Source organism: Zea mays, chromosome 10 (assembly GCF_902167145.1).
Source record: "Zea mays cultivar B73 chromosome 10, Zm-B73-REFERENCE-NAM-5.0, whole genome shotgun sequence".
Lineage (NCBI taxonomy): Eukaryota > Viridiplantae > Streptophyta > Magnoliopsida > Poales > Poaceae > Zea > Zea mays.
The window spans coordinates 97,103,137-97,115,164 of record NC_050105.1 but is presented as its reverse complement, the minus strand read 5'-3'; the positions used below and the strand labels follow the sequence as shown (position 1 = coordinate 97,115,164).

The window sequence follows — 12,028 nt, the reverse complement described above, 5'->3', positions numbered from 1 at the left end:
GTTGGAGAGATCAAAGAAATAAAGTTACATGACTTAGACTAGTTGGACAATCACTAGAAATAATTATCTAAGGCATGGGAACACTCATGAGGAAAGTTAAATTAATTTGGAGAAGAAAAACAAGAAAGAAGATAGAACTCAACTATTTGAGATGCACCGGATCAGTCTGGTGGCACACTGGACTCAAGTTCCAAAGAGCTCTACAGGAGCGCTTCGACGATTTGGTATACCGGACAAGTCCGGTGGCGCACTGAACCGAAGTTCAAAAGATCTCTATAGGCGTGACTTTGACTGCCTAGCACACCAGCACAGTTTGGTGGTGCACTGGACCGTTAGGTCCAACGGCTACCTCGACTTCAATGGTCATCTCAATGGCTACCTGGCATGTGGCGGGTCTAGTGGTGCACCGAACTAAGTCGGTGCCCCATGGGAAGGCAAGTCTGAGGTAGATCCCGTTGATGGCGGACGACTGTTGTAGTTTCGGTGGTGCACCAGACCGATTAGATGCACTTGTAGAGAGCAAATTTTTGATAGTTCTCCCTGCGACTCTTTTGGGGGTTTTCCTAACCAGCCTACTTGAGTCACCAATCATTCTTAGAGCTAAGCATCATTCCAAAGCACTTGTGCGACACCACCAAGTCATTCTAGAGAGATCCAAGCACCCACCTGAGTGGAGGTAGTGATTTAGAGAGGACGTGCTCTTGTGATCTGCTTTCTTGGTGTTGTGTTCTTGTGTTTTTTTATCTCTTGTGTCTGTGATCTTCTGTTGTAAAGGCTAGCAAGAGGTTCCAGATCTTATGTAGTGCCTTGCGGAGACTCTGTCTCTATCTAGTGGATCTGAGGGTTCAAGTTGATCAGTGGTTCACTTGAGAAGGTCGAGAGAGACGTAGTCCTGTGGGACACCCCAACAGGGATGTAGGTTCTTCGGAGCCGAACCTCGGTAAAAAATCGTGTGCCTCTTGTGTTCGTTACTTTCTGTTACGATTTGTTTCTATCTCTTCCCTTCTAAGTTCTCTTGCCTCAATTTCATTCTAACTCACTTGTCTTGCTCTCCAATCTTATTTAGCACTTATAAGAGCAACAAGTGGAAGAGAACTCTTTTCTCTCACTTAGATTATATACTCTCTTGTTCTAATACTAAATGAGGATTAAGTTTTTGTTTAAGTATTGAATTTTCAGGTGTCGTCTATTTTCCGTCCTCTAGACGGATATCACATACGCCGGATTGAGAACTTCATGACACTCATGATCATCGATGCGATGATCTGCTTCATGGGTGTCGTATTGGATATATCAAGGTCTCTCAGAAGCTTTGAGCTCCATAGGACGGAAGGAGTTGAGCACGCCATGGGAGGAATGGAATTAACCTGTCAAATTGTGATGGCTTGGTATATGAGGATCAAGACCATGGTGGTAGTGTTGAAATGTTAGACATTTTCCAGATTAAATTTCGAATATAAATCATGACCAACAATAAATAGTGTGTTCCACAATAAGTAACCTAGCAAGTTACCTAACAACATAATCATAAAAATGCAACACACCTCTACCATAACAGATGAACTGAGGTATAAGATCAAATCAGATGATGCGTACTGATCATACATACTGGTAGACGACGCGGGCCGGAAACAGTAGGGTCGACGACGTCGAAGCAGCGAGGCTGATGACGTTGAAGGAGCAGGGTTGACGATGTTGGGGACTTGTTCTCAAGTGCTATGAATTAAGAACAAGGCAACACAAAAATATTAAATGTTAATGCCCTTCGTCCTTCGAAGCATTACTTTCCTTAGGATATAATGATCTTCAAACGAAGGTCATGAAGGACAAAGCTTCACCATCACGATGAATGTTAATAAAAGGAGAAGCATATGAAATGTAAGAGATAACATGAGCAATTATATAGCGTTGTCAATTCATCCTCGTTTTATTATCATGGAAAAATAGAAATAATATAGAATTACAAATGTACCTTCGGCTTGACAGAAGGTGAAAGTACAAGCATGACGTACGAGCAAGTACAAGTCCGCGTGAACAGTACGGGGGTACTGTTCATCTATTTATAGGCACAACACGCAGCTTGTGAGAAATTACATTCATGCCCTTTACATTTATTATTGACTTATATACAAATCTATGAGGACTAAATAGCCTTTTCCCCTTTAAGTCGGTTCCTTTTCCCGTGAATGAGCCGAAGCTCCCTTGCGCGTAGCTTCGGAGCAACGGCGACCTTCGTCACGATCATGTTCTTCTCATTGTGTATGCTTTTATCCTGAGTCCGAAGGTACCTGTCCATAAGCCATACTTGGAAGACATTGTTAAATTACGTTTTTGAGGACCTTCGAAGGACGAAGGCCCCCAACAGTCAACATGATCGCGAGCAGTTGCGTGAGGATGCTTCCCAAAAACCTTATTCGCCCTCTCCTGGTGTAGGATCTCGAAGGAGAAGGGTTCCGGAGACCTGCTCTTCCGAACGCAGACCTGCTTTTCCGAACGCAGATGCACATCGGCGGTCGGGATGAAGAGAACTACGATGGCGGCGTAGTTGTGAGCAGAGGCAAAAACCTAACTTGTATTGGGATGGGTTTGACGCTGGCTGCCAGACACCTTATATAGGGTCGCGTCCACAAACCGATAACGATCTGCGTTCCGATCTGCACGTTATCCATGAACCGATAGACTCGCGTTCTGATAACGGCTCAGATCCTTATCGTGATCGGTTAGGGCTCTAAACTTAACAGCCAAGCAACCAAAAAATGGCAAAAGGAAGTCGCGCCCCTACAAGGCGAGGGGCTGGATTTCGGCAGACCATTCACGCGCATGTCGTGCGCCCGCGCACTTCGCCATGCCCTGGCCAGGCCAGGCGAGTGAGCGTGCGCGTGTGGTTCTCCACACTCTCTCCTCTCATCCATGACTTGGTGAGTGAGTGTAGCCTCCATATTTAAACTAGTTCCACTCCACTTGGACTAGCAATATGGCACTATTTGTTCCACCATTCCCTAGCCATACCCATACATGGGATTTTGAGATTTTTCTAGGATTTAATTGTATTTCTCAATTGGGCCTAGCCCATAAATCCAACAATCCCACACTAGATCTCAAATGCCCATCTACAGTTTTTTGCCACTGTTCACTACTGTTTAATATACTAGTGTTTCAGCAGAGACTGTTAAGTTGAACTTCTGCCTAGAACTCCAAGCTACACCAACCCACAACTTGGGCAATGGACTATGCCTTGAATTGCAAGTTTTGTGTGAATGAGTTTCACTTAAAGCCATAACCAGTACCTGGCTACCAGTAGTCCCCTTCTTGGGTGGAACATATATGTCGTACTCCAAGGTCTCTTCATGAGTTTACTATAGATCACCCAGATCTCATAGACTGCAACGTTAGACAGTCTAACTCATATAGGTGTGTTCTTTCAAGCATGTTCTGCAGGACATCTTCGCTAATAAAAGCCAACAAAACACATTAAGGCACAAAGCCAACCTGCCTTACAACATTTGAGAGTATTGCATCTTTACTTAGAGAGGGTCAAAGGTTACTCTCCTCAGTTCACCAATGGCTTGTTCTTCCCAGGACCTACTTCATGAGTCTCCGATCACATAGACTGGGTTTCCACCATGGCAACTTATGCGGGTCTCATACCCATCTCTCTTGATGCGATTTCTATCACATTACGTGGTAGTCCCTTTGTAAAAGGATCTACCAGATTTTTATCTGTTGAAATATAAGTCACACTTATAACTCCGAAGTTTCTCACTTTCTGACAGACTTCAATCGTATTTTGACATGTATTGATGACTTCCCATTATCCTTAGAACTTGTCACTTTAGCAATCACTATCTGATTGTCACAGTTCATAAGGATAGCTGGTATTGGTTTCTCAACCACCGGCAAGTCCATCAAGAGTTCACGCAACCATTCTGCCCCAACGGTTGCTGTGTCAAGTGCAGCTAGCTCGGCTTCCATGGTTGACCTTGTCAAGATGGTCTGCTTGCATGACCTCCATGATACTGCACCTCCACCAATAGTAAAGACATAACCACTGGTGGCATAAAGCTTGTCTACATCACATATCCAGTTCGAATCACTATATCCTTCAAGTATTGCATGCTGACCAAAATAGTGAATTCCATAGCTCATCGTACCGTGCAAGTAGCGCATAACCCGCTCAAGTGCATGCCAATGATCAGTCCCAGGGTTTGACATGAACCTACTCAATTTGCTCACAGCAAACGAAATATCGGGCCTTGTTGCACTAGCAAGATACATGAGTGAACCGATGATATGAGAATATCTCAATTGGTCTAAACCAATTCTCTTGTTCTTTCGTAGTGTCACAATGGGATCATAAGGTGTTGAAGAAGGTTTGCAATCAGAGAAGCCAAATCGCTTCAAAACCTTTTCAACATAGTGAGATTGCGAGAGAGTAATCCCACCATCTGCCTTAATCAGCTTGATGTTTAGAATCACATCAACTTCTCCCAGATCTTTCATATCAAAACTCTTTGATAGAAAAGACTTGACTTCATTGACCACATCAATGCTTGAGCCAAATATCAATATATCATGAACAGATCCACCGTGCCAATGCCATGAACAGAAGCATGTGACTCATTCCCCATTAGGACGGAGGAATACCGGGCACCCTGATAAGAAGAGAACAAATTAATGTCAGAACACACAGGGGCGGATTTGGGCCCCGGGCCACCTGGGCCGTGGCCTGGGGCGTAGCCCAAAAATACTCTTGTATATAGGTATTTTTCAACCAAAAAATCTAGCCTAAAATACAATTTAGCCCAAAAATGTGGCCCAAAAGACCTTCTGCTTGCACAGATTGAGCCTGGCGGTGGTAGCCTCCCTCAGTCGTCTCTTCCAATTATTTCGTAAACCTGCGCGGTTACGTTTTCTATGTTGCCAGCGGCGCACCGCCTCCATTCATTCCTCTATCGCTCTTCACGCCTTCAGGCTCTACGAATCCGGCAAGGGCACAAGGCAGCAACCTCCAAGTCGGCCAGGCGGGCTCTGACTCAGGCATCCGCCACCGCTAGTCCGACCTCCACCTCTGCCAGCCTGCCTCCAGCGTCCCTGCGACCCTGTAGCAATGACGCGCGCGGCCTGCACTAGCGCCGCGCCACCGCCCAAATCCGCTCCTACCATTACATCTTCTTCCAAACTATACAACTTCATCAACCTGATTCCCTTCCTTTTCTTATTCATAGTCGTGGGCGGAGCGCCTCTCTAGCCAATGGGCAGCGACCACCTGAGCGGCGAACGATGTGTGTTGAGTGTTGACTGTCTGCTGCCATGTGCCCGTGATTCTTCTCTATTGTGAGTAATTGTTCTCGAATGTCTAGTTTCCTTTCCCTATCTGCCATAGTTCCACTGAATTGTTTTAAATGTTTCTACCCCTAAAGTGCGAAAAATTAAAAGACGAGTACTACATTGTTATATTTGTAGAGTGGCCCGCGGCGTTATTTTTACGGAGCTCCGCCATTGAGAACACACATGAACATTAGCATCAGTATCAAGCCACCAACTAGGTGATTGAAATACTGAGAAGATGAAAGGTAGATTACCATACCCTTTGTCTCCCTCATTGCTAGCAACCACTATGTTGACATTGCCCTTTTTGCCATCGCGATCCGCTCGATCAGGACAGTCCTTGGCAAAATGACCCGTCTCACCACATGCGCAACATGTCAGTTCAACCTTGTTCTTCTTCTTCTTGAAGTTGGTAGTTTTGTTGGGCTTGTTAGATTTTGTCTTCCCTTTGCCATTGTTGTGGTTCATCTGAACCATGTTGGCGCTGGAGTGGCCCTCGCCTCCTTTAGATCTTGTGTCCTTAGCCCTAGCTTTCTCCTCAACATCTAGAGACGCTATCAGATTTTCAACTGATATCTCCTGTCTCTTATGTTTTAGAGATGTGGCGAAGTTCCTCCATGTAGAAGGCAACTTTGTAATAATGCATCCAGCCACAAATCGGTCGGGAAGGACAATCTTAAGGTGGTCAAGCTCCTTGGCTATACACTGTATTTCATGAGCTTGCTCTACAATAGAGCGATTATCAGCCATCTTATAATCATGAGAGCTCTCCATGATATACAGGTCACTGCCAGCATCTGATGCACCATACTTAGTAGTAACTGCATCCCACAACTCTTTCCCGTCTGTGTGCTGCATATTCGCATCAACCAGACGGTCAACAAGGACGCTAAGAACTGCTCCCGTAAAGATAGTATTGGTCTGGTCGTACTTTTTCTCCTCTTCAGGAGTCAGTCCGCCCTCAGGTTTGCCTTTACTAACATGGAACACATTCATAGTTGTAAGCCAGAGCGTGGTCTTGACTTGCCACCTCTTAAAGTGTATACCAGTGAATTTTTCTGGCTTCAGCGCGTCGGCTAAACCAGCCATAGTTAAACCAGGAAATTGTCTACAATAAGGTTTTTGGATTGTTGAAATGTTAGACATTTTCCAGATTAAATTCCGAATGTAAATCATGACCACCAATAAATAGTGTAGGTGTCTGTTCCACAACAAGTAACCTAGCAAGTTACCTAACAACATAATCATAAAAATGCAACACACCTCTACCATAACAGATGAACTGAGGTATAAGATCAAATCAGATGATGCGTACTGATCAGACATACTGGTAGACGACACGGGCCGGAAACATCAGGGTCAACGACGTCGAAGCACCGAAGCCGATGACGTCGAAGCAGCAGGGTCGACGACAAGATCGCGAGCAGTCGTGTGAGGACGCTTCCCAAAAACCTTATTCGCCCTCTCCCGGTGCAGGATCTCGAAGGCGAAGGGTTCCGAAGACCTGCTCTCCCAAATACAGATGCACGTCGGCGGTCGGGATGAAGAGAACTACGATGGCAGCGCAGTTGTGAGCAGAGGCGAGAACCTAACTTGTATTGGGATGGGTTTGACGCTGGCTGCTAGGCGCCTTATATAGGGCCACGCCCATGAACCGATAACGATCCACAATCTGATCTGCACGTTATCCACGAACCGATAGACTCGTGTTCCGATAACGGCTCAGATCCTTATCGCGATCGGTTAGGGCTCTAAACTTAACAGCCAAGCAACAAAAAAATAAAACGGCAAAAGGAAGCCGCGCCCCTGCAAGGCGAGGGACCGAATTTCAGTGGATTATTCACGCACATGTTGTGCGCCCGCGCCCTGCGCCCCGGCCCAGCCCGGCGAGGCGAGCGAGCGCGCGCGTGTGTGGTTCTTCACACTCTCTCCTCTCATCCATGACTTGGTGAGTGAGTGTAGTCTCCATATTTAAACTAGTTTCACTCCACTTGGACTAGCAATATAACATTATTTGTTCCACCATTCCCTAGTCATACCCATACATTGGCTTTTGAGATTTTCCTAGGATTTAATTGAATTTCTCAATTGGGCCTAGCCCATAAATCTAACAGGTAGAAGAAGTGACGTCCGATACCGAAGAAGGAAATGGAGGAGGAAGAAGGATACATAATGGAGAATTAGAAAGTTTTAGTTATTCGATGATTCATTAGATCATCTATTAAGTAAACGACATAGCATTAAGGCATTGATATTAAAGCAGAGCAATAATTGCAGATCTAAAACGTCATTAGCAGCAAGAGCAAAGTGGTACAAGGCTTAACAGAAGGGATGGAGCAGAGGTGGAGTTAGTGAAGTGGAGCAGTACTAAACACCCCTTAAGACTATTCTCAATGGAAGTTTCATGAGCACGATTAACTAGAGTGACACATCATTTACGGAGGTTTGAAACTCCGATGATATATTTCACTCAATGCGTAGTTTCATACTTTCATCTTTGTTGTTTCTAGGTCACATATAAAACACAGACATTTTGGAAACAGTGTACACATGGTTTCGTCCCACGAAATTCATTTCATTTCTTTCATCATTAATACACTGCCACTTCATAAAAAACGCTGACATGGCAGCCTATTTCAAGCAGCTTATCCATCATTATATCTAAACCCTATTTTGCGAACAGTATAATATACAGTGTAAAACAGCGTAAAACGGTGTCTTGGGTTGAACTGCTGAAGACGGTCTGCCTGCAGGGAAAGTGAGGTACAAGGCTTGACCATGAGCATGAGGTTCCTTGCAGTGCAGTGCAACTAGGTGGAAATGAAACCGACCGGTGGAGAGCTGCATGCGGTTGGCTTTGGTCTGATTGCTATACCCCGGCCGCGTCCTGCCCACCTCACACTGTCGCCTCCACTCGCTTCTCCACCACAGCAGCCCAGCAGCACTGACTCCTCTATTTATGATGGCTGCCTGCACCAAGAGAAGAGGGAGATCGAATCAGATATCGCCCACTACTCAGGACTAAAGCAGTAGTGTACTCGTACAATTGAGCCGCAAGAAAAGCATCGCATCCATCGTCTTCTCCATCAGTCCATCCCGATTCCCGAGTACCATTCGATTCTATATTCCGCCATTGTTGATCGGCTCGCTCGCCTTCCTTGGTTCATCACTAGTAACGGCAGGAAAGGAGCCGAGCCATTCCAATCCAAGATTGATTCAGTGCTGGCCATGGAGAAGGAGACTCCGCCGCCGCTGCATACGGACCAGGTAAAATCAGGCCCAAGCTCAGAAGATACATCATTCATGTCCCTTGGAATTGGAGCCGTGCAAACTCTGGAGGAAGATCGCTCTGAACAATCTTGTTACTCTTTTCTTCTGTGTATATGTAGGAGACTAGTGTTTCATCCGAGCAACAACGTCCACGGCCGCATCTCTCCATCGACATCCCGGCAGCATCAAGCCTGCCGGCAGATCACCTGCTCCCGATGGCTACGGCGACGCAGGCCGGCACCAGCATCACCCCGCCTTCCACCAGGAGGGGGCAACAGACAAGCAGCAACATCCTCAGCACGCCCGCTCCTTCCTCCAGCTCTAGCAAGCCAAGCAGCAGGCCGCCTCTGCGCTCGCCGTCCTTCATGCTGAGGCAGACGGTGAAGAGCCTGCTGCCGTTGGGGAGCTTCAAGTCGTCGGCCGTCAAGAGCTACGAGGCCTCCATCTCCAAGCTGTTCGGCGCCAGCGCCACCAAGGTGATGGCCAGGACGCCGTCGCTGCCGCTGGACCATGCTCTGTCGTCGTCGCCACATCCACCACCAGTTCAGCAGAAATCAGCCGCGCTCCACCACATGTGCCGCTCGCAGTCGCTCCCCACGACCACCAACATGAAGAAGGCGAAGCTGCTGAACGCGGCCAACGCCAAGAGCTTTAAGCGGATGGACTCGCTCGGCGGCACGTTCCGCGTCGTGCCTTCCACGCCCAGAACCCCCGCCACCGCCGTCCCCGACGACATAGCCCCTGCTCCACCAGGCGGCCCAGGGGTCGACGGCGGCGAGGACATACCGGAGGAGGAGGCCGTGTGCCGGATCTGCATGGCGGAGCTGTCGGAGGGCAGCGACACCCTCATCAAGCTGGAGTGCGCGTGCAAGGGCGAGCTGGCGCTGGCGCACACGGACTGCGCCGTCAAGTGGTTCAGCATCAAGGGCACCCGGACCTGCGAGGTGTGCAAGCAGGACGTGCAGAACCTCCCGGTGACCCTGCTGCGGGTTCAGAGCGTGCAGCGGCGGGACCTCCTGAATCGCGGCGGCGCCAGCAACACGCCCAGATACGACCGGTACAGGTGAAATCCTCATCGCTAGCTCTAGACGACTCGTCATCAGAATTCTATTGGGATTGCAAAAGGCTAGTGTTTAATTTGTGGAGGGATAGTGACTGGACACTAATTTAGTCGATGAATGAATGAATAATGACAATTTTGACCAAGATTGCTTTGCTTGCATATCAGTGACACTATTTTGCATTAAAAAAATGCACTTTATATTTTGGTAGCTGAAAAACGACAGTGCAAATAAGTTTAGAACCACTATTATAGAGTTTCTTTGTAATAGTGTAACAAGTGCATATATAATAGTACCACTGTACAATGCTTTCCTGCAGCTGGTCCCATGGAGTACACGCAGCTAGCTAACACCTGTCCCAATTCCCGTAGCTACCATCTTGGAGTGACACAACAATACACTAGTAGCGGCCGGTTACCGAATTTGAGCAGATCAGCACCACACGTGTTGTCAAATTAACATTATATTTCTCTTAAGAATCAAATCAATCTTGCTGATGTGATCGAGCTATAGTGGTGTGTATGCTCGATTGCTTATTACTGCTGTCTCTTGTCTTGTTGCTCATCAGAATGTGGCACGGGACGCCTATCCTTGTGATCATAAGCATCCTGGCCTACTTCTGCTTCTTGGAAGAACTACTGGTACTGCTGCTTGTGCTTGCTACCTCATCACCGCCCACTCTTCTTCATTCTTGCTAGCATTGGCATTACATATATATGGTGCGGTGTATGACTGACAGGTGGCCCATGACGGCATTGTTGCGCTGGCTATATCGCTGCCCTTCTCATGTATCCTGGGCCTCTTCTCGTCCTTGACCACCACAAGCATGGGTACGACATGGCATCCAACGAGTACTCCAAAACACAACTATATATATACATAGTTCCAGAGCTAGGCTAGCTAGCCATCAATCATGTATAGTAAGTATATCAGAACCTTGCATTGTTGAATGCATGCAGTGGCAAGAAGATACGTATGGATCTACGCCGCGGCTCAGTTCCTCTTGGTCGTCTTCTTCACCCATCTCTTCTACAGATACGTAAGCACCAAACGCGTACGCACGGAGCTAGCTCTTCTCAACTGAACATGCTCATATGCTGACCGACCAGCGCGCGCGCGGCGGGTCTTTGCGTACATATTGCATTGCAGCTCCATTTGCAGGCCGTGATCTCCATCATCCTGGCGACCTTCGCCGGCTTCGGCGTGGGCATGACCGGCAACTCCATCGCCATCGAGATACTGCGGTGGAGGGCGAGGCGGGTGGCGCCTCCTACCCAGCAGGCCCGCCGTCGTCGTCACCGCAGGCCGCGTGCACCTCAACATCAGGCTCCTGATCTGCCGGCGTCTGGTTCTGCTGATCAGACTTCCAGCCAGCCTTCAGCTGCAGACATGGGAATGGGAATTGGAGCGGGACAGCACCACGTCATGGCCACCGCCGCCGGCGATGTTGAGAACCCACCCGTCCCTCAGGCATAGAACGTCGTTACTGTGGAGCAGGAGCAGTTTGTAGTTTGTAGTTTACCTGAGAGGGACCTTGTTACACTAGTATATATACATGATAGTACAGATGGAGTCTGAATCTTGTTTCTCTACGCATGCCTTGTGAAAGAGATCATCATTTGGCGCTGTATTTTACTGTATGTACATTCTCCCAAAAGCCGTTTCTTACGTAAAGGAGTTTGAGAAAAAAAAATGGCAGCTCCTAGCTCCTCCACATAAATTGAATACAAATTGTTACAAAACAATACTTTTCCCTTTCCAAAGCTCTAAGGGCTGGAAACTCACATTCCCTTGGGTTTGGAGAGAATTGATGGCTTATTCGGTTCGGGGTGGATTGAAGATGATTTGAGAGGATTAAATCTCTTTTTAGTCAAAAATGAATACAAAGTGATATAATCCTCGTTAACCCTCTTCAATCTAGATGCAACCAACTAAGACTTGAGGGCTAGTGTTGAAGGCTAAAATGAGCCTTGCGGACGGTCCGGCCCTGAGGCCGGACGGTCCGCGGTCCGGACGGTCCGCGGTGGCGGCGCGGACGGTCCGCGCGCGCGCAGAGTCAGTTAGGGTCCCTAGTTTCTCGCGGGATTTGTTGCCTAAAACCGCGGGATTCACTCGGGAAACAGTTGGAAACGGATCCAGACCTCCCCCTTTATATAGATGAAGGGCTACGGCCGATTGAACCCCCATCAATCGAACAAATCAAGTCTATTTCTCGTTTTTACCTTACACATTAGGAATAGTTCTAGTCTAGTTCTAGTTTAGCCTCTCAATCTCCAAATTCTCCGCCTCTCTTCGACTCTACGTCGATTAGAGGAGTCTAGGTCGGCCTGCCGAGCCTAGACAACACCTAGGATCTCTCCTCCCCGACG

The 12,028-nt window shown here is 47.6% G+C and overlaps 1 protein-coding gene across 1 annotated transcript; it reads left to right on the top strand.

The window, feature by feature from the left end:
* Positions 1-8,253: 8,253 nt before the first annotated feature.
* Positions 8,254-11,288, top strand: LOC100281740 (protein binding protein). The gene is made up of 6 exons (NM_001175053.1): positions 8,254-8,595; positions 8,718-9,661; positions 10,228-10,300; positions 10,399-10,489; positions 10,619-10,698; positions 10,809-11,288. Exons 1-6 carry the CDS (start codon positions 8,557-8,559, stop codon positions 11,133-11,135), a joined length of 1,554 nt encoding a protein of 517 aa, NP_001168524.1. The 5' UTR covers positions 8,254-8,556; the 3' UTR covers positions 11,136-11,288.
* Positions 11,289-12,028: the final 740 nt, after the last annotated feature.